General features: G+C 32.3%; 1 protein-coding gene across 2 annotated transcripts in view; it reads right to left on the bottom strand.

Annotated features, from left to right (window-relative positions):
- The window catches only part of LOC130451260 (actin-associated protein FAM107A), a 66,959-nt gene that overhangs the window by 5,167 nt on the left and 39,644 nt on the right, over positions 1-22,148 (bottom strand). For both annotated transcript variants that reach the window (XM_056790167.1, XM_056790168.1), the window contains 2 exons: positions 21,165-21,243; positions 7,681-7,855 (listed from right to left, as the gene is read on the bottom strand). In XM_056790167.1, the coding sequence (XP_056646145.1) occupies positions 7,681-7,855; positions 21,165-21,243 (254 nt within the window). The remainder of the gene's footprint in view (positions 1-7,680; positions 7,856-21,164; positions 21,244-22,148) is intronic.

The raw sequence follows: 22,148 nt of genomic DNA, 5'->3' as shown, positions 1-22,148 counted from the left end.
ATAGAAAAATAAATTTTTAAACATCCTTTCCTCCTAATAAGTGAGTTGAATGAATTGAAATCGCTTTTTACATTGTAAGAAAATATTAATGATTCTGTATTATTTAACACAACATCATCAGGTCAGTACAGAATTACTATTCAAAGAAGTAATCTCCTATCCAAAGTAAAATACCAGCTAATAAGTATACAAATCTCTATAAACATTCAGTTTCGTTTCTTTTTTGTAGTCAAAAGAAAATGTATTAATCGATATTTAGTGAAAACCAAAAGTACTTAGTGAAATTGATCCTAAACGTATGATATATATAAGTGTCGAATGTAAGAGAAAACAAAAATAAATCCACTTTAAGTATCTGTTTGGAAAGTTTGAGGTGTTTAAGAATCCCAAAAATCGAATCAAAATTGTGTTGCGAGATTGCGGAATCACTCCCAAACAAACAACGAGTCAATAGGATGTAATAAATGAATATTCAGTTTGTTTTGACCATGCATATTCGATATTCTGTTAGAGATATTAAAAGTGGCTTTTTGATATAGTCCCATAAAAAGGGTGGTAAGCAATCAAATTTATCAAACTTCTAAAATAACTTTCAAATTACTCTAGTGGCATTACAATCTCATTTGTTTTATGAGTTGACGACTCAATCATTGTCTTAAACGAACCTTTTCGACAACTATCAGAAAGCGATTTCAAAAGACTACCCAAGCTTGTAATTGTTTTTAAGAAAATTCATCATTAGTGAACTTGATCATACTAATGAATAGTAAGTATAAAATTGTAGTTAAACAATATAAATGTCCAATGTATACCTAACTGATATTATGGGAAGTTCTATATGTTTTATTTACGATGTCCATGAAGTACAAAAAGACCATAGTTCAATAATGAATTATTATTCTCTCTCTTATAATAATGATGTGAGTAGTAACGCATTTAATAGCGAGGGCAGTCGACATCGAATTAATTACTGTAAACCCTGTATAACGTTATTTATAACTAAACTAGTTACTTCAAATTAAAGTCTTACATAATATACAAAAAGTGTCTTGGGTACTCAGTTTTAATTGACTTAATTTTAACATCTGTTTGGTTAAAGGGAAATAATGGAAATTTTCTCTGCCCGAGATGCAAGATCAATGCGCCTCTGTTTACAAACAGTAATTAACTTCATCTGTTCGTGTTCATACAATTTAAAATAAACAATATTTTATCTTATTCATTTTTCGGAAATACGTTTAATATTTTATTTGATTAGATCATAAACATATTTACTATGAAACAAAGCAAAAAAATTTGGAAAGAAACGTTCTAGTTGTATTATATGTTGAATATTAATGCATAATAAATTAAAAACAAGGTTAAACTAACAATTTCATCTATATTTTTATAATTATAATTCACATGAATATTTATAGGTGGGAATATTATACCCATGTGTTGAAAAGTTATGTCTGTGAAAAGGGACCAATAACGAACAGTAGAAAGGTGAAAATTGTAGAATGGCTTTACATAAAAAATATGGATAAAACAATGTCGAATACGAAATACAATATTAACAACAATGCAATGAAGTGGCGAAAGAAAAACAGAAGAAAGAAGAAGACTTTCGCCTTATTATTGCGATCCCTGTTAAGTTAGTTTGAGCTTCTAAAAATACAAGTTCCAAGTTTGGAAACAGCAAAACATTATTGCAAAAGGTAGTACATACAAAGAGTTACCGCAAAATGTAGAAAAGAAATTGTGGGAAATCGATAACATCATATTAATAAAAGTGGAATCAATTACCATAAATAAGGAAACCCAACTATATGTGTATGTTTTTCATACTACATATATGCATTTTCAGGCCGCTTGACATGAGGCAAGACAACGTGCAATACAATGCAAGACGCAATATTTCTTGATCAAAAGCATTCGAATATTAAGCTCAGCTGCAACAGATTAGCTAACTTTCGTGAAGCTTTATTTTCGTTGTTAAGATAGGAACAAAATATCAAATGAAATTATTTGAGATTAGGATTTTGATTAAGACTCTTTTCTGTCCATACACTTCAAAAGTAAAGTAGCGGAAGTTATAATTATTGCTAGTGCTGCACTGAACACTTTTTACCTAGTTTTGTTATTTTTAAATCGCACATAAATAAAATGCAATACTTATCTATGCAAAATATTGAGGGTGCAATAAGTTGCATGGAATTTCTAGCACGTTTTCTTGCATAATGTCAAGCGGCCTAGTTTAACAATGAAAATAACAAAGCTAAGTTTTTCGAAAGTCAGCTGATTTGTTGAGCCAAAAGTAACTAGATCACAACTTGTACGCAATAAAAATGGCACAAAACCGATAATTTCAAGATCTTACATGAAAAAATCAGATGAACTTCATTTGCGCATGTTTTTGATCAACAAATATTGCGTCTTGCAATGCATTGCACGTTGTATTGCATCATGTCAAGCGGCCTTTAATGTTAAGCGACGTGTAATATTTTGATCTGGGAGAAATTGCATGCTATTTCTTGCACGTTGTCTTGCATCACGACAAGCGAGATTTAGTAAATAGCTTTATAGATCTGCTATTCTGAAGCAATTATTTTTATTGCAGTTCTCAAGAAACTAATTTTAAAGCAGGTAGTCAAACGGTTCAAAGAAAACGTATGGGTAGTTACAAACTGAAATTCAGTCGTTTTAAACCCTTAACCCCGAGTTCTGTTGAGCGGTCTATAGACCAATTCGTTTTGGCTCTTATTTATTTGGTGTTATTTTATTAATTTTTATTGGTAAAATCCCTAAAGTCAGTTCGGCTTCAGTATGGATAAATCTAATAAAGAACTACGTTCCAGGTGAATCAACACTACGAAGAGAGGACGTTAGTTCCTTATATACGGAGATAATTTAGGAATTAAGGCAAAAACTCGGTATAAAGATTTTTGCATGTTTTGTGAAACCATTGATTCTAAAGGACGTTATATTGCTTATTCAATGTTAGGTGTTCTTAGCAAAGACATTCTGCCATAATCTTATCCCATTCTAGAGAGTTAGAAAAAATAAATGCATTGGTTATGGCCAGATTTGTACGAGAGACTCTTTCAACATTTTTTTTTCCTACGCCTGATCCTGGAGAAAATTTTTTACTCATTTTATCAGATGACAAAGGCTGGGCATAGGTTGCTGAAGAGATTAAGAAACATTTTCCTCTTATAATTCAATTTCAGACAAAAAAATCTTCCTTAAACCTATAAGGGTTCAGTTCTGTAAAGAAAAATTACCAAACACTCCTGTTTCACCTCAACCTATTATTATAAGTGGTTGGAAGCCGCTCTTTTTTTATTGCGAGAATTTTTCTTAATTAAAAGATTTAATTTGAAAATTTTCTGACGAATCTTCCCAATCCCTTACTGATGCTAAACAATTATTCGAAAACACATAAATTGAACAACTATTTCCGTTTAAAAAACCAATAATTGCTTTCATTTTAAAACAATAACACAAATAGGTAGAGGAATCTAATTTGCCATTAATCTGAAGTGTTAAATCAATAAATAATCTGAGGCAGTCACAGGCAAAACGGGAGGCACAATTTTTCAAAAATTCAAAATTGTGGTTTTCAATTTCTTAGTCATGTAGCTAATATTTTAGATGGAGAATTTACTGAATCCATTGATTTGCATCCTACAATAATCAACATTTATAAAAATGGTCTTATTACATCAGTTGATGTGGAGAGAAGTTTTTCCATTTATAAATTTTTATATTTAGACAAGGGATAAAATTCCTCAATTGATAACTTCGAAAAACATCTAGTGTTTTATCGTTTTTATAATCTTATACATATATTAAAAAAATTGATGATTTCCATTCAGAGTCCATTCAGGCGTTCTATCCAACCGATTTGCTTAATTTTTTTTTTCAATGAAAGGTATTGACGCACAGATCAGCCATCAACTATCGGATTTCATCTAATTTTCACCATTCTCAAGTTATACTCAAAATCGATTTCCCCTTGTACATTACTTATGGGAGTTTTTCACATACACACATTCTATCCTCAATATCTCAGGTTCTATTCAAGATAGAGACTTCGTTTTGGTTTAAGAACACTCGCTGAAACATCCTCTTTCTTTTGAGTTTTTGAACACTTAAATCGGTTTAGTTGGAGAGGAGCTAGGCGCGGACATTCAATGTGGAGTTATGGATTTTTGTAGGTTTTTGGTAATTTTTCTAGATTCAAAGATCTATATCTCAGGTTCTAATATAGCTAGAGAGTTCGTTTTGGTTTAAGAACACTCGCTGAAACATCCTCTTTCTTTTGAGTTTTTGAACACTTAAATCGGTTTAGTTGGAGAGGAGCTAGGCGCGGAGATTCAATGTGGAGTTATGGATTTTTGTAGGTTTTTGGCAATTTTTCTACATTCAAAGATCTATATCTTAAGGTTCTAATATAGCTAGAGAGTTCGTTTTGGTTTAAGAACACTCGCTGAAACATCCTCTTTATTTTGAGTTTTTGAACACTTAAATCGGTTGAGTTGGAGAGGGACTAGGCGCGGACATTCAATGTGGAGTTATGGATTTTTGTAGGTTTTTGGCAATTTTTCTACATTCAAAGATCTATATCTTAGGTTCTAATATAGCTAGAGACTTAGTTTTGGTTTAAGAACACTCGCTGAAACATCCTCTTTCTTTTGAGTTTTTGAACACTTAAATCGGTTTAGTTGGAGAGGAGCTAGGCGCGGACATTCAATGTGGAGTTATGGATTTTTGTAGGTTTTTGGTAATTTTTCTAGATTCAAAGATCTATATCTCAGGTTCTAATATAGCTAGAGACTTCGTTTTGGTTTAAGAACACTCGCTGAAACATCCTCTTTCTTTTGAGTTTTTGAACACTTAAATCGGTTGAGTTGGAAAGGAGCTAGGCGCGGACATTCAATGTGGAGTTATGGATTTTTGTAGGTTTTTGGCAATTTTTCTACATTCAAAGATCTATATCTTAAGGTTCTAATATAGCTAGAGAGTTCGTTTTGGTTTAAGAACACTCGCTGAAACATCCTCTTTATTTTGAGTTTTTGAACACTTAAATCGGTTGAGTTGGAGAGGGACTAGGCGCGGACATTCAATGTGGAGTTATGGATTTTTGTAGGTTTTTGGCAATTTTTCTACATTCAAAGATCTATATCTCAGGTTCTAATATAGCTACAGAGTTCGTTCTTTTCTATTATAATGATTTCTGATACTTATTTAATGGATTCGATGCGAGCGAAGCCGCGGGTAAAAGCTAGTTAAATATAATTTGTTTTGTGTAACAAATGCATATTTAGGTTTAGTTTAGCACCCATGTAAATAATTAAAATGTCTTTATTTTGAGGTGAATCAATAAGTTTTTTTTTTCCTACTTTCAGCATTTTTGTACTTATTGCATATTATGAGTCTTACATATTTTGCATCCAACAGTAGTAGATTCACCATACGACTTTTATCAATATCATTTTCCTAATCAGGTAAATATACACATTGTATATTTTTTGGTTCAGTAAGAGTACATGATTTGATTAAAGCATCAACTGCTTCACTGGTGACTGGTCTTTTAACCGGACAAGGTTATCTGAGACATCAGCTCCATCTTATAGACATCAAGAACGCCGTGGAGGAGGAAGAAACTGCAGACCGATCCAGGACACGTGCGAGATTAAAAAACATGGACATGCCTCACAGTTTGCTCAGTCACGTTAAGAGATTCAAGCCCAGGTGCCTGACCAGTTTTTCCAAGGGCATCGACCCTTTGATAGTTTTGAATGGGACACGTCCGAAATATCCACTTAATCCCATTCTACTTTTTAACTCGGAACAGTATTACAAGCAGTGCGGTGTACGTAGAGTAAAAAAATTTTTAATTAATTATTTTTTTATATAAAAAGTTCATTTGCAACAACACGTGTCACAAATAATTTAACTTGACGATAAACAATATAAAACAATCCACCTCTTTCAGTTAATGTCCAAACAATGTTCAAATCTATTACCAATATTTCTTAGCAGTTTAGCTGTGAATTTAACAAAAAGTTGTATAATTTTGCCCATAAGATCGTCCAAAACATTTTGTTCTAAATAGTACAACAGAAAGAAAATATGGAGATAAATCTTTTGACTTCGGTGATGTCTCAACCTTTAATGTAAATAATAGAATCGTTTTGCTGCAATCTCCTTAAAGATAACAGGAGGTGATATAGAAATAATTTTATTTTGAAATAGTTCCAAACATTCATATTCCGTTAAATTTCTATTAAACCAGAAGGGGCCTACGATATACTCCAAATTCCCATACAAAAGTTGTTCTGTACTATCTATAAAAAAGCCATAGTAATATTTCGTATTTTCACTAGAATGTGATTTATTATTTTTTGTCAAGAACTTTTTAGTTTAGTTAGTTTAGTTCTTACTAATCACAGTAAAAAGAAAAATTACGCAATATGCTCATACCATTTCATTTAATTAATGCTCATCACGGTTCAATACGTTTTAATTTAAATTTTTTCTCATATCTGCAGTTTTGTTCATAGCTCAATAAACCAGTTAAATCATTCAGAATATTTAATTCTTTCTGCTATTATTTATGAGATATTACAGAGAAAGTGATGGAAAAAATGTAGATCGATTGATTAACTATTTCATTTTAGCAGGAGATACATGGACAACAAAAAATCAAATGTGTAATGTAATTTATTGTCGAGAACAAATTTTCAACAGTGTGATTGTGGAATTCAATATACATTGTACTTTATTAGGTAGACATTTATAATCATATCCTATTCTACTTTTAAGTCTAGATGTTTTTATATTTCGTTCATAGCATATTCTATTTTTTTATTTGAATCATCTCATAAATATTCGACCAAAATCCATAGTTGGTTGTTTTAATGCGAAGAAAAGTCACAAAAAATTGCTTGTCTTGGAAATATTAACGACTAAATGGTGACGTGTTTTTTGACGAAAAGCTGTCATGTAGTTATGTCCCTCAAAAATCAAAAGACGTTTACTTCACAGTATTGTCATTTGCTTCTCAGTGGATGGAAACAATCCAAAATGTCCAAACATTACAGAAGCCAGTATTTGGATATACAAAATATAGATGTGATGGGTAATCCGCCTCACAGCTTCTACTTGGTTTTCATTGATTTCTGAAGCATGTTTAAGAGCTCTACAAACTATATCGATCTTAAAGGTGACTAAGAAGCAAAAATGATAAAACTCTCCGTTTTGTCGTTAATTATCTTTTTTTCAAACTCGTGTATACCGTTAATTAATCATTTTATTTTAAAGATTTGCTAGATCACAAATATTTAAACTCCTTTTCGTTCTCATGTCTTATTTTTTCATGGAGATGTATTTGCTTACTATAATACACATATTTCAATAATATTTAAGATGTGCTCCAGATATTTTTATCAATCATCAGCCGAGCGTGAGTTATATTAAGTCACGCTATGGAATATTCCGATTCATAGAAATATCTTCATATTTAATAGATTATATAAGGTTTTTGATTGGAACGTAAATGTACAATGAAAATTTATATTTTTTGAAACAACATTCAGTTAAAATTATGAAATATATTCGGCTGCGACCATGAAAAATTGGTTAAAATATTTGATATAAAACGCCATAGTGAACATTACAAAAAGTACTTACATTTTTTTATTAAATAATAATTCTCTATGAAGATTCTGTCTTTCAATATTCTCTTTAACAGGATTTACAGGTTTTTTTGGTATGATTAATCCATCTTCATTTAGTATAGGTTCCGAATTGCGGTCAGCATTGCCTATTGTGTCTGGTATCATTTTGTCTGTTCTTCTGAGATTCACTGGAAAGAAAAGAGTTTGTTGAAAATATCTAAGTTTATACTGATATTATGCGAAGATATGATTATGGATAAAATAAAAAAATACTAAACCAGTTTTAAAGTTATCGAAGGTATCAAAAAATTACTTATTCAAGTCATTATTCGGTGCGCCTTGTTCAAATTTTTAAATGAAAACACATACAGGATCGAAAAAATTGGAAATTTATATTGTGGTATTATTAGCTAACAGCTAACTAAATAGTTTCATTGATTATTCGAATAAACCTGTTGATCGAAGGTGGGTATGATGAAGTCAGTATCAGCAAATAAGCTATAGTTTAGTTACATACTAATTGAATTATTCTTAGTCTATTCCAGAAAAGTATAGAGTAATAAAATGGGGAATTCCGTCCAGTTCGGCTCAATTTCGGTATCGACCATAGGTGTAGGTCTTGAAATAGTATTGTTTGTAATATTAAAATTTCAAGTAATTGCTTAAGAGAATTAGGAAAAGTATGTTTTCTAGCCTTGTCAATATCGAAATATTGTGTAAGGAGTAGGAAGTGTAGGTAGTAGATTATACAGTTACGTTTTGCGTTTAACAGGTACCGTTTAACCATCCATTAGTGCCGCTGCCTAATTCCAAGCCTATTTCAGATTCGGTTTTCCTTTTTACCAGTATCCTACCAGCGTGCGCCTTTGGCACACTATTTTCAGTGTTTGTGAATGGATAAAAATAGGCTAAACCTATATATTAACCCAACCCGGATGGTACTACCTGCACTTGATAAAAAAAAAGACTTTTACAATGAAATCAATGCCAAACTATGAAAGTATTAAGTAATAAGTAATTCCGATACATTGGATCCTAAAACATCGGAAATTAAGTCAATAAAATTTGAGAATTGCAGTTTACTAGTGGCAAATAGGGAAAGTGTGTCTAATTGACGTTTCCCAAATTATGTTGGCACATTGCCAATTCATTTCAAAATCTATTTATTGTTTCAATAAAACTGAAAACATCGGGTGTCTCTTTATAAGACCAAATCGTCAATATTAGTCAAATCCCTAAGAAGAGTTAACTATCTTTGAATCTTCATTCTGCTTCAATCAGATGCTACACGAGTATATTTATTTACTGCAAACGGGCGTGTGTAAAATAAAACTTGCTTTTCAACCCTAATCATATTTATAATTCCAAATTTTCAACTTTCGCTGGTTATAACAACAGTATACCTGAATCTGTATTTGTAAAGGTCACGTTGTATATTTAAGCTGAGATACGACTAACACACCCATTTATTTCAAACTTGTGAATAATATTTTAAATAGTTCAACGTACAGGATATGAGAGATTATTAAGTTATATCGGACTTCCCGATTTTCGGATGTTGATAATAAGATTTAATATTCAATTTATTTGTACAATGTATGTACGAAATAAAATCTGAAGTATTCAACATGATTAACAATAATTAAAAATAGTTTGATACGGCGCTAAATTTGTTTCTCTAATTTGTTGTAGATTTTTTATTTTGGAAACTAAAAAATTCAGTTATATCGTATCCAAAATCATTCAATTCCGCCGATCTACCGAAACGGCTGCATAAGATACTAAAGCTGGATCTGCGGTGCTAACATTAATATGCTCTAGATAAAATTTTTATCAGTCAATTACTTCCTTTTAATATCAATATCAACGTAGAAAACGAATTTATTATTTACTTGTGGATAGTGTATATACGGCATTGGAAAAATTATATGAAACACAGGAAAACTCAACTGTTTCACTTGATTCCCACTTTACTTATTATAAAATTAATTGCAATGTCACAAATAACTCTAGAAATTTTGTTCTTTCTGTCATAATGACTTAAAAATGAAGTAGATTCTAAAAACTCGCGTAGATTTGTAGCTTTTTCAAAGCATTGTCCCAATCTGGTGATTATGGGACCCCTTGATGGCATCACGATAAGGAATAAGCTTTTGGTCATTTTGGATCTCTTCAAAATGATGTAATACCCCCTTGGTTCAGAAGCTCTAATCCAAAATGAAGACAACAAAATTCGAGGGGATGATTTTAAAATGCAAGTATATATAACATAGACAATTTACATTGAATTTCTCTTTTCCTCGCAACTTAACCATCTTCAATTTCAATCAATCTTCAAACACAGCTGGCAACAATTCGGTTGTGGTAAAGCAATCATTCTTGGCAGTTATTACATTGCATCTTTATTTTAACCACAGATATAAGATATAATATAAACTACTTAGTTCTGTGTGTGCCTGACCTCCTTAGTATATATTAAATTGTTTGTTTAGAATACTTGTGTTACCACGAATTTCCGCCGCTTCCGTATACAAATTGTAAATACTGATTTTAGTCTTAGGTATAAACGGTTTTCTTGGTAGAAATCTATTTTAAAATGCTGTTACTTATTAACAAGGCATTGACACCAAGTGTAATGATGAATTAAAAATATTAGAGCGTTCGAGCAAAATAAACATTTTTTTGTTTATTTAAAAAATGTAGTAACAACGAAACGTTTATTGATATTTGATAAATTCAAGTAAAATCTACTACAGAGTGAATTTTCAAACTCTCAATCATATACCTAACTTTTCATGATGTCCAAGTAAACTTACTGCCACGACCCAATTCAACGACGAGGAATTTCAATCACACCTTTGCACTTACATAACAGCTCGCCACCTCGATGTTTTATGAATAAATAGAATAAACTCTTATGAAAATGAAATCAAAAACAGGAACTACCCAGGAGTGCTATGAGAAAATAATTAGTCAAATTTATTCATGAAATGACTTGTGAATATAACACTGGAATTAAAAACAGTGCAATCATCCACATAGTTTAAAGACTACAATCTCTATTCGCAATCTTTTTTGGTTTAGATATGGAGGAAATAATGAGAAACAAGGGAATGAGGCTTAAAGGCTCAGGGTTCCCTGAACATAGATGACTCAGGACAATTGAATTGCCGTCGACCTAACCTTGCAGCCATTTAGTTGCTGGTAGGATCCGAACCTGCAATAAGAAATACAAAAAGGCAAGTCTCCAGTTATGGTTGCAGATATACGAAAACGTTTATAGGTAAAACAAACCCCCCAGACTGGGTGCCGGAAACACTGCAGCTAAGTGAACGGGTGGCAATAGCTCTGGTGGGCCTAACCACATCCTCTGTAAGCTCTTAATAACACCTAGTGGAAAGGATTACTTTCAAGCAACGCCGGTCGAAGGGTTCTCCAATTCTAGAGAGCTTTCATGGGCTAGGGCAATGCTGCAAAGAGGTTACCCAGGTAAGTAGGACCAACAAGGCCTTCCCATTTATATTAGGAAGCTTCAGAGCTTGGATCAATAAATTTGTGGAAATGGAATGAACAGAAGAAGTATGAATCCAATCTAGAATAGCTAAGAGTACTCAATAAATGATATGAGATGCTGAATATATTATTGAGATAAAAAACGTCTAAAAGAAAAGAAATGTCAATCATTGGTACTTAATCAAATCGAAATTACAAATAGAACAGTGGGAAAAGGATATTCTGGGGAAAAATAAAATATATTTATAATAAAGAGGGAGGAGAAGAAGAATAAGAGCTGAAAGATATATGTATAATGGGTTAAATGTGTTTTTTGAGCTTGCAAAGAATAAGATGGTTGAGGTACATGAAAAACTCTTGGAAAAAGAAATAATTCCGAAAAAACTTTAAGCTACAACAAGCAAAGTTAAACAAAAGAAAGCTTTCGAAAACTTAGTTGGCACGAATGTTACTAATTGTAATGAAAGGCGAAAATAGAGGGTAGTGGACAAGAATATATAAGAAAGTTAAGTATTTATGGGAAAATTATGTTTTTTGGGTATTAATTAGTCATTCATTCAAGTCTTTTTATTATACCATATTGTTTGAATTAAATACGTATAATAACTCTACCTTATTCATCATTTGGAAATATATATATTCAAGATTAAGATCGTGAGAAACGTTTAGAAAAACATTTGTGTGAATAGAAGTGTTAACATTACCAATAAAATTGTAAAAGCAGTAAATGGACGCCTGAGATTAATGAGTTGCAATTGGTTGGGGTAAAAAAATCTATTGCTGCACTCATTAAAATAATAGGAATAATATTCATAAGATAATGTATGTTAATAACATAGGGGTAGTTGGTTGAATCTTTTTTCCTCTATGGTACTAAGTACATCTTTTTTACCTTTAGATAATTAGATATGGTAGCATTAGTTATACTGAGTGGATGTACGTAATGCAGTCCATGAGTTTTTGGCCTCAAATATTAAATAGAGCGCGTTCGCAAAAATCTTTGTGCACACGTCAATGACAAGTCTCAAAAAGCTTTACACAAAATTTCAAATGGCTAATTCGATCCTTTTATTATGGTGAAGCTCGGACGACCACTCGAAAAATGTCTCAAATTGGGTTTCGCGTTGTTATAAAATGTTTACAAAATGGGGCTGTTTACGGTGACTTGTGTCAATAATTTTGAACAATTAAAAGTTGTATCGCTGGGGACAAGAATCATTAGAAGATAACCCACGTGTGGGAAGTCTTGTGATGGCGACTACTCAATTTTTCCAAGTGACCAGGGCGTAAAAACAATATTTCCCGTTCCACTTAGTCCAGAGCGTTATAATCGTAAAAAATAAAGCAAAAGCTTTAAGAAGTTGTGTTACAATTTGTAAGTTATTGAATTTTAAATCTTTACAGAATAAATCTGTGTTTTGTTGTGTTAAGATTAACACCTGTGTATGTTTACTCCTGGGAGGTCTTGCGCAAACTACGTTCTCTTTAAAAAAGAATAATGTGGAATTCAAATAGTCAACCACCCATAATTGGAGATATTGAGAATGCATAGATTAAAAATGTTTCGTTTGAGTATACTGCACGAGAAACAAGTTGGTAATAGCCAGCGCTATAAATTAGAAAAAAATACACTCGTACTTTTTTCCATGCCTTCAGCGATTCTTTCAAATATAAGCATAAGACATCGTCAATGCACTTAGCATCAACCATCAAACTGTTTGGACAATAATTTTAAAATGTCTCCATATACAAAACTTGATATTTGAGTACCACATGAGTTGGCTGCACGAAATTCAATTGATCCATGGAAGTCTGAAACTATAGGGAAACCTGGTTAACTTATGGTCATATTATGGCGTATTAGTCTTGACTAGTGTTTGTACAGATCACATCATGTAAAAAGATATTTAACTTTCAGTTTTCAACTTAAAAATCAGTTTAGTGTATATTTGTGGTGTTTTAGTGAGTTATTGAGAAATTGCTCAATTATTCGTATGTTAAAATTTAATGACAGGGAAAATTATTGAATAGTATGGGCCGTTCTCGATCAAAACTTACGAAATTTTTAATTATTTTACGCGTTATAATTATGTTTGCAAGAATTGCTGTAATAATAATTGTAGTATTGGAATCAAAAAAGTAATATCGTAATGAAATGAAGTTGTTTGGTTTCTCAATAGTTTGTGCCTGATTCCAGATGTTATGTCTTGTTTCGATTTCGTCAGGCTTCACATTCACATTCTGAAATTATTGTATTCTTACTCATAGCAATGAAATAGTACAATCGTGATTTTCATTCTCGATTACAAACTAGAACAAACTGATATATTATGAACGGGAATGTACAAACTCATTTTTAACACACGCAAATTCTCATACATTTCATTTATCGTTAATCCAATTTGCATAAGATGTTCTACTTTTATGAAATTAAATAATGAAACCTAGTTAGGAGGAGACTATCATGATATATTTTGCAACAGTTATAAAATACTTTGTATATAATAAAATTTTTCGTATCTAAATGCATATCTGTACCTGAGAGCCAAACTGTAGTAATACCTAAAAATTAAATCTAAGATCAGGACAATTTGGAAATTTTTATAGATCAAATTAATACAAAATATGTATTTAACAACAATCGAAAAACAAATAAACTCAATAATAAAATATGGATGTCCTTAAATTTTCCCTTATCTAATTTTGGAAAATTTTCATCATTTTTGCTAAAAAGTTAACATAATTCTATATGGCCCTAATACTTCGATTAAAAACTGTACTACTAAATGGAGTTAATATGGGCAATACTGTGGGTATATTATATTATATATTTATTATTTTTAATCATTGCACGCTCAAAAAAATGTAATAATAAACTAAAGCTAAACACAGTTGATTATTAAACATCGTCCGTCGCCTTATTAGAATGAGGAAAATTTTTATACTCGGATTCTAGAGCAATAAAGCCTTTAGGTGGTTATATTTCATTTGCTAGCTCACGAATTTGAGGTGAAAGTTCAGGAAAAACCACACACCTGCCATTTCTTTTCAGATCGATACATTGAAACGTGGTTGCTTCAAAATACAATACACCTACTCGTATATTTTTACTAGATGCTCGTAGGTGCACCACGTCTGACATAAGAAAATCTTCACTTTCCTCGGTTTTCTTACGTACAACAAACGGTGAACTATAAGAAGTGTACAAATATTTGAAATCGCGTACTTCCACATTAATAACATTAATATTTTCACCGACTATATAGCCCTGCGAGTTGCTGTCAGTAGCAGGGCATCATTACATTTGAAAATTGGGTTCGATTACGTTCTCTGTCAATTAAAGAATTATCACTTCAATATGCGTATGGCCTTGTAGCAGGAATTTGTGATCATTATTTGGTATATTTGGATACTTTTTCAAGATTCAAAAATATGCCATTACCATAATCATATTACGGATGTTCATTTGTTCCACGTCCTGACTTGAATTCGTCCTACATTATACACGTTTTAACGTTTCTAGCAGCATCTGATATCAGGTTTGTTCCAACCCATCAAAAAACCGTCCTCGGTACGGTAACGATTCTGCGCAATAGAGTGCGTGTTCCAACCGGGCGGTTACCGTTATACGAACGATTCTGTTTTGCGTTCCAACCGACTTAGTTATCGTTTGTTAACCGTTTCATGGACGGTCTTTTCGATACTTGATTGATATCAAGTACTGTTACAAGCACCGTGCATAGCCGGAGATTGCGCAGAAAATATCTATAAACGCTTCCGATAACCGTTCCAAGTACTGTCCCGACTAACAGGTTGGAACAAACCTATTGTGTAGTTTTATGTCCACGACAAGTTTGTAAAACCTTTGTTTGTTTGTTAGTAGGGGTGTTGGGAGACATTTTTGTAGATATACAGAACAAATTCTAGTTTTCCATTTTTTAAAACGATTTCCAAAAATTCTGCTTGCATTATTTGTTATTCATTGGCTAAAATATAAAACATACGTGCACTTCTGCACAATAATATATATGCACTGAAAACTGTAGAGTTTCGTTAATATTATTAATTATAATCGTTTATTCGGAAAAGGTTAATGATATAATATTGTTCAACTTTGGCTAACTTCAAAAGTGAATTAAATAGAATTTTATTCTATATTTCGTGTGAAAAAGCGAGTGGCGTTTAGTAGGAAGAAGTTTGGCTCTCAGGGACAGACACAAAGAACCACATTAGCGTAAATTTTTGCCTTGGCAAACTTATTTTTCAAGATTTTTATTAACTCGTTAGGAATTTCAGGTGACATTTTTTCTTCCGATCTTGTCTCAAAACATGATCGTACTTTGCCAGCAGATGCATTGATTGAAAGAAATTGGTATCTCCTTAGTACTAGTGTCATATTTCCTATAGCCATGTTTGCCAGAAATTGTTGAATATCAAACATTCTTCACGGAATTTGATTCCATTCCTCCAATTCCCTTGCCAATATGTCTTGTTATTCAATATCGTTTGTCTTTGTGGAAGTCTATTTTATGATTATTTCCTTATTATTATGCACTTGATACACAACTACTTTAGGATTCAATTTTCACAAAGTATTTCATCCATCAGAAGACTAAAATTTTGATTGATTTCAAACAAACTACAATAGAGTAACGATTATAAAAACCACCAGTATCGTTTCATCTAAGGTCCGTGTCCGTCGCAAGAGAACGATACCACAGTTCGCAACCTTGTCGCCTACTCAATATTGGTGGATCAGGAGGGCTTTCATCAAATCGTGACAGCAATTCAATGATGACTTTTTATAATCCCGAAATTACGTTGTAGTGGCAGCGCAGTCAGGTTTTTTTTTTTTAAACGCAACGATAAATTAAAGGGAATCCATGTTGAATAAAATTTTATCTTAATCCAAGTGAAACATGTCTACCAAACGGCACAAGCAGCCATATTAGGAGTCTACAGCCCTCAAGATATGCGTACTACCTATAACTTTCGCCTAAAATGCCCGGGGCCTATTTATGTTAGTGGAATGGGAATTTCACCGGACGCGGACAGTATGAGGGTTAAGTATGTTACCTGGGGCAATGGCCTCTCCTGCCCTCACACTCCACCACTGCTGGTGTAAAAGTTATTGTAGTATACGAAAATAATTTGTATTCAAATTTATTCCTAATTATGTATAGAAATAATGAGGTAACACTAATTAATATTTGGAAGTTATATAACTATTTTTAAATCTGGGTGGAAAGTGAAAGGTACATTACAATCACAATTTTTAAAACTACCACATTTAGTCCAATAAAGTGTTGACAGTCCTAAAGAAACTTTAGATAACTGATAGTTTGAGGTTTATAGAAATGATACGTTACATGGAAAATCAAAGATCTTATTGTTAGAAAACAAGTTGAAATTATGCTGTGTCGTGAATCGTAAAAAAAATTGAATCAATTAATGATACCAAACAAAAATATGTTCATGAATTTTCTACTTAGGTAAAGGGTGGACCAGAAAGGTTCAATTTTAAAAAAAAATTCAAACAGAATTTCTCGCACTTGAAGTGAAAAGATGTATTTGAATACTAGCAATATATATTTATGAATTCTATACAGTGTGTCGAAAAGAGAATTAAATTAATGATAATGTATTTATATATGTATATACGATTATTGCAATACTGCAATAAGCATATTCAATTATTGTGATTAAATCTCGTTTGACATTATGTAATTTTCGTAATCTCTTTACGAATTTCATGTTTATGTATGATTTCAGACCTACATACATAATAGATAAGCGAGACCGTGCCAGAAAAAACATTCGACTGGGGTTTGGTTGGGTGGAACAAGTGAAAAAAATTGTTTGAGTGAAAATGATATTATTTATTAGAAAACCATTAGAAAAATTTCAACACCCTGTTACAAAATTAAGTTGAGATTTTTAATTGGTTCCAGGACACACTGGAATGGAGGTAAATAAAATAGCAGCAGGTAAAGTAGGGGCGGATTCATAGGATTTGAGCTTTACGTGGAACTGGCTATGAAATAATCTACAAGGGTTGAAACAAGCAAATATATTTTTGAAATATATAACTAAAGAAGATCTATTGAATGTATCAACCTAAGGAAAAATAGCCTAGAATTGTATTGGCAGTCTTTTCAGGGCATTGTCACGTTAATGGGCACCCAAAAACGCTATGTTTAGCTATAGTTTTGTGTTACGTAAAGGACACAGCCTCTAGCCTCATTACCTGGTAACGCGAGAGAAAATGAAGACCTTCAGCAGCTAGAGCTATACCACATTATGAACTTTCTCAATGTAGAAGGATTGATACATCAGTTATGAACACTGAGCAGCCACAGTACGACACATGACGGGAAGAAAAGGGGACACAATAGATCCTTTAGGCTACAGTGGCAGTGTATCGATATCAATTCTACAATAATGACATTTAGCCTTTTTGAAGTTTCCTAAGTACATTTTGATGCGTTTTAGAGAAAATAAAGGCCCCTCAAAGGAGAACTTACTAAAAGAATATTTTGTTTCATATTTTTTTCGCAGTTAAGTAATATGATTATATATTCACTCAAAATTTGTACGATGATATCAACAAATTACTTTGGAAAATTTCGGCGTTTAATGTATAGATTTATTTAAATCAATTAGGGTCATTCTACACGACAAAAACGCGACCTATTAATAGCCAATCGTTACCGTAGTTCCACTTAGGATAAGCTTAGTTGCGTCCTAGCCGAAATATCAACTTTTGTTACCTTCCACTTGATTAAACAGTGTGCCTTTCTGAATTGTATAAGTTAACTTAAATAGCTTTTAAAGCGAGTGTTATGTAGACCAACGAACAATTTTTAGAGAAACAATGACGTAACTGCACGTAGAAATTGAAATTAGGGTGATTAAATCCTAATTCCATATAAATCACAATATAGTCTGTATTTTACATACTCTCAATATATAGTGGAAACAAGGAAACGTGGAAAACAAGTGGTCAGGCAATTACTTCCACCAGTCGCAACAAGAGAGGTCGATCCGAGCGGAAAGTCTTACGAGTCTGGTGGAATTATGAAGTTTTAGTCTATATCAAAATAATTCTTGATAGTCAAGCTATTAATGGTGGACTTCATATATATTGGACAGCTGAAGCGATTGTATGAGGTTTTATGGGAGAAATATCTAGGTTTAGTCAACCATGGGTTCTCTCACAACAAGACGATGCTAAACCACATACTGCGAGAGTTAAGCGGAAAAAGATAAAAAAAATGGTGGTATTGAACTCCTACCACATCCAGCAGTTAGTCCGGACCTTGCACCGTCAGATTAATATTTGTTCAGATCCAGGGCGAAATTGAAGGTCTCGAAGAACATAGGACACTACCATTATTTATGAAACACCCTCTATACCATTTACGTCACTGCTCTTCCAGAACAACGATGTGCATTGAGATGGTATCGATCGTGAGAAAACTTTGGATTTATTTCATTATAAATATGTAAACAAGATACATTTTTTGTTAAAGCGATCAAGATATTTGAGTATAGATGATATTATTTGGAATAGTTTCGAAATGTTTTGATCTTTTTTTGTAAACAAGTTATTTTTATACCAAGTTATTTGTTTTTATTTGTTATAAAATATGAATGAACCAGGTGGTTTCAAGCTGTTTTTCCGAACACATGTTTCAATTTTATTTCCAGTAGATATATTATGAACATTCGCAGTAATAAAAATTCCGAGCATTTACTTTCTTATATAGAAATAATTTTATTATTATTCTATGAATTCATTCAAGAATATACTATGTGTATATTCGCAATTATTATATATACATATTTCACTAATCTATTATAAAATTACTTTTATAATGAGTTGTTAGCGTTTTAAGTTAATCTTTAAATAATGTCGAGTAACTCGGGATACTTATTATAATCGAAAAATTATAGTTAAAGACTTTATTTGGCGTGCGAAGTAATATTCCTGTTAAAATTGTATTCCTTTTATCGTTTTTTTTTAAAATTATTTGATGAAACACGAAAAGGATCGATGATTGTATTTGTTTCATGATATTAATACGTCTAAATACGCATTTATCTGTGCTGTCACTACACTTTTGTGAAATCTCTACCAATCAAACTATATTTTTAAAGTTTGGCCATAATTAAACGAGGCATAAAAGTTGCGCAACCAGTCGCCAGTCTGGCTGTCGAAAATATCAACCTGTATAACAACCATAAAATCACCAAATTTGAAGGAAGGCACGAAAAAGGAGGACAATGCATATATCCAATCCTTTCTTCAAAAACATTAAAAGGATTATATTATACACGTCTTGATGTGCAGATGACAATAAATTTTTCAATTACTTTTGCATGTCGAAACAAGTTTTTTCGAGCTGTTAGACTTAATAAGAGATGACATAATTGAGAGAGATACTCAAATGAGAAAATGTATCTTACCAGAAGAGAAGCTTGTATTTACTTTAAGGTAAGTATTTAAAATTCATTTAGGCCCCAATAGCAGTTTTTTTAAGTAAATATGTGATTGTATAATATGAATGTATTTAAACATGTTTTTAGAACACTTGTGCACGTATTGCAAAAGAACAGAAACAACGATAAAGAGCGTAGCGATACGTACTTCTTGAGTAATGATTTGTGACTGAGAGAATTCCTGTGTGGCGACGGACGATTGGTTGCCCAGAGTAATAAGATCCGTATCCTATACAGGAGTGCATGCGGTTTCCCTGTAACCTGGTGAACCGGTTCACCAGCCAAATGGCCGACGATAGGGAATAATGCAACCGCAGCTGTACTCGCCTGCCCCCCATTGGAATTTTTTCAAAATTAAAAAAAAAATTTCAAAAAACACAATAAAAACTTTCCCAAACCGAGAAGAGCCGTTTTTGCTAAATAGGCTTTCTTTTCTTTTTCTTATGGTCAATTGTCGTTAGCTCTTCCTCCTTTCCAGCCAGGAGCTAACACAACTCCACGCAGCCTTCACAACCCTTCTGCAGAAGAGCAACTCCTATATTATGGCCAACTCCAACAAACCTTCCTCCTATACCAAATTTCCCTTATCCTACCAAAAAATTTTTCCAACGAATCTCTCTCTCCCTCTCTCAGGACTACAACCAGTGGTTGTCAGGCTGAGCAACCATTCGGAAGCAAAAACGTGGCTGCGCGACTGGCTGCCCTCGTGTAATAAGCTCCATATGAACCAATGCACGATAACGGAGTAAGAGACTGGCCTTACTGTTAGATAAGATAAGATAATAAGAGCCTTGATGTCAAACCAAGACTAGACACTGCAAGGTCAAGATAACATATGCAACACCAAGACTAATCTGGTAGGAGTCTTGTGCTTACCCATCCATAGCATGCACATTTTCGCGGTGTAACCAAACTTTTTCCTTCAACAAATAGACTTGTGTTCGGCATCAAAACGTGCCAGTTAACATGCACGGTCGGCTCTTCGCAAAGCAAACCAATCTAAGAATATCGTTTAAAAATTTTTGGATATCGTGCCCATGAGAGGCTGGCCGCGTTGCTAGTTCCAATATATCTTCTGAACTTAGTTTTCAAATAGAATAGAATTGTTAGTTTTCCCAGCGACCGATTTAGGATGATTTCCTTCAACATTGTTCGTAAACAAACGGTTAAATTCAATCTACCAATAAAATATAGCGGTCTGGTTGGGCCATCATTGAAAAAAGTTGATCGAAACATTTCTCTTGAGTCCATGCTGTTAATTCAACTAAGTCAATATAACATTTTTGTAAACATTACGAATATTTCCATATATGACAGATTTTGTTTGATATAACACTAGCGTTATACATTCTCAATATATAAATAGCGATATTGTCCTGATAGTCCAGAATTCATTAATAAATTGGATTTTCCTATGAATGAAATCGTGTTTAAATTGACACCATAATTAACGAATTAAATACATAAATAAAAACAACTTGCCTATATCATGATTTTCCAATTTGGACTTCAGGTGGTTAATGGTATTTGCTTTTATGTTGAGTTCGTCTTTTGTTAAATCCTGAAACGAAAAATATTCGTAGTCATCATCATTATTAAACTATTGGATGAAGAAAAAGTCATTATGATTTTTGTAGAAGATCCAAATGCTTTTCATTCTTCTCGATTGTCAGACAATATTAATTGGAATTATGATTGCAGCATTTTATGTACCAGAGGTTATACATTATACATGGTTATATTAAATTATAAATTAAAAACACATCCGTCATCTATTCAGAATATAGAATTGTGGATTCTAAAAATACCAAAAATTTTATTGTACAAATAAATTTCATGTTTTAAAATTGAATTTATCATTGTTTTCTTCATGAGGTTTAAGAATTTTAATGAATCACTGTATATACTATATTGTTTCCTATTAACGATTTGATTTATTTTGATAATAATTTGATACAAAGTAAACTACTTTAAATCTAAATTGAGTCGTTATCATTGAGTAAATATACATATTACAGCAATGTCAAGAATTACTGTGCATTAATCTGGTTTTTTATTTGATTAACTTGAAAAGAGTGTACTTACTACGTGGCTTGTATTTTAAATCTAAATATCAACTATTTATAGGAAATCCCATAAAACATTCAGTACGGCTTCTAAGTTGAGCCAGTTTAATAACAAACACGCATTAAATAATGTAGGGTATCAAAGTAACGGCATTTAGCAAAAAATTACGATCGCAATTTTACAGATGGCTGGTATTATACATACAGTGTATATTTACATTTCGTTATTTATAACATAGATTTGATGATTTAATAACAGTAACTACTGTCACTATAAAGTATCGGAAATACTTTTGCAGAATTCCAGTTGAACCAAACCCATTGTACCAGTGTACATTCCCAAAGAACGTCGCTATAATTTATGACAAACTTATTACGTCACTCAATAATTCGTGTGACT

This window comes from Diorhabda sublineata, chromosome X (assembly GCF_026230105.1).
Source record: "Diorhabda sublineata isolate icDioSubl1.1 chromosome X, icDioSubl1.1, whole genome shotgun sequence".
Lineage (NCBI taxonomy): Eukaryota > Metazoa > Arthropoda > Insecta > Coleoptera > Chrysomelidae > Diorhabda > Diorhabda sublineata.
This window is presented reverse-complemented; position numbering and strand designations above follow the sequence as displayed.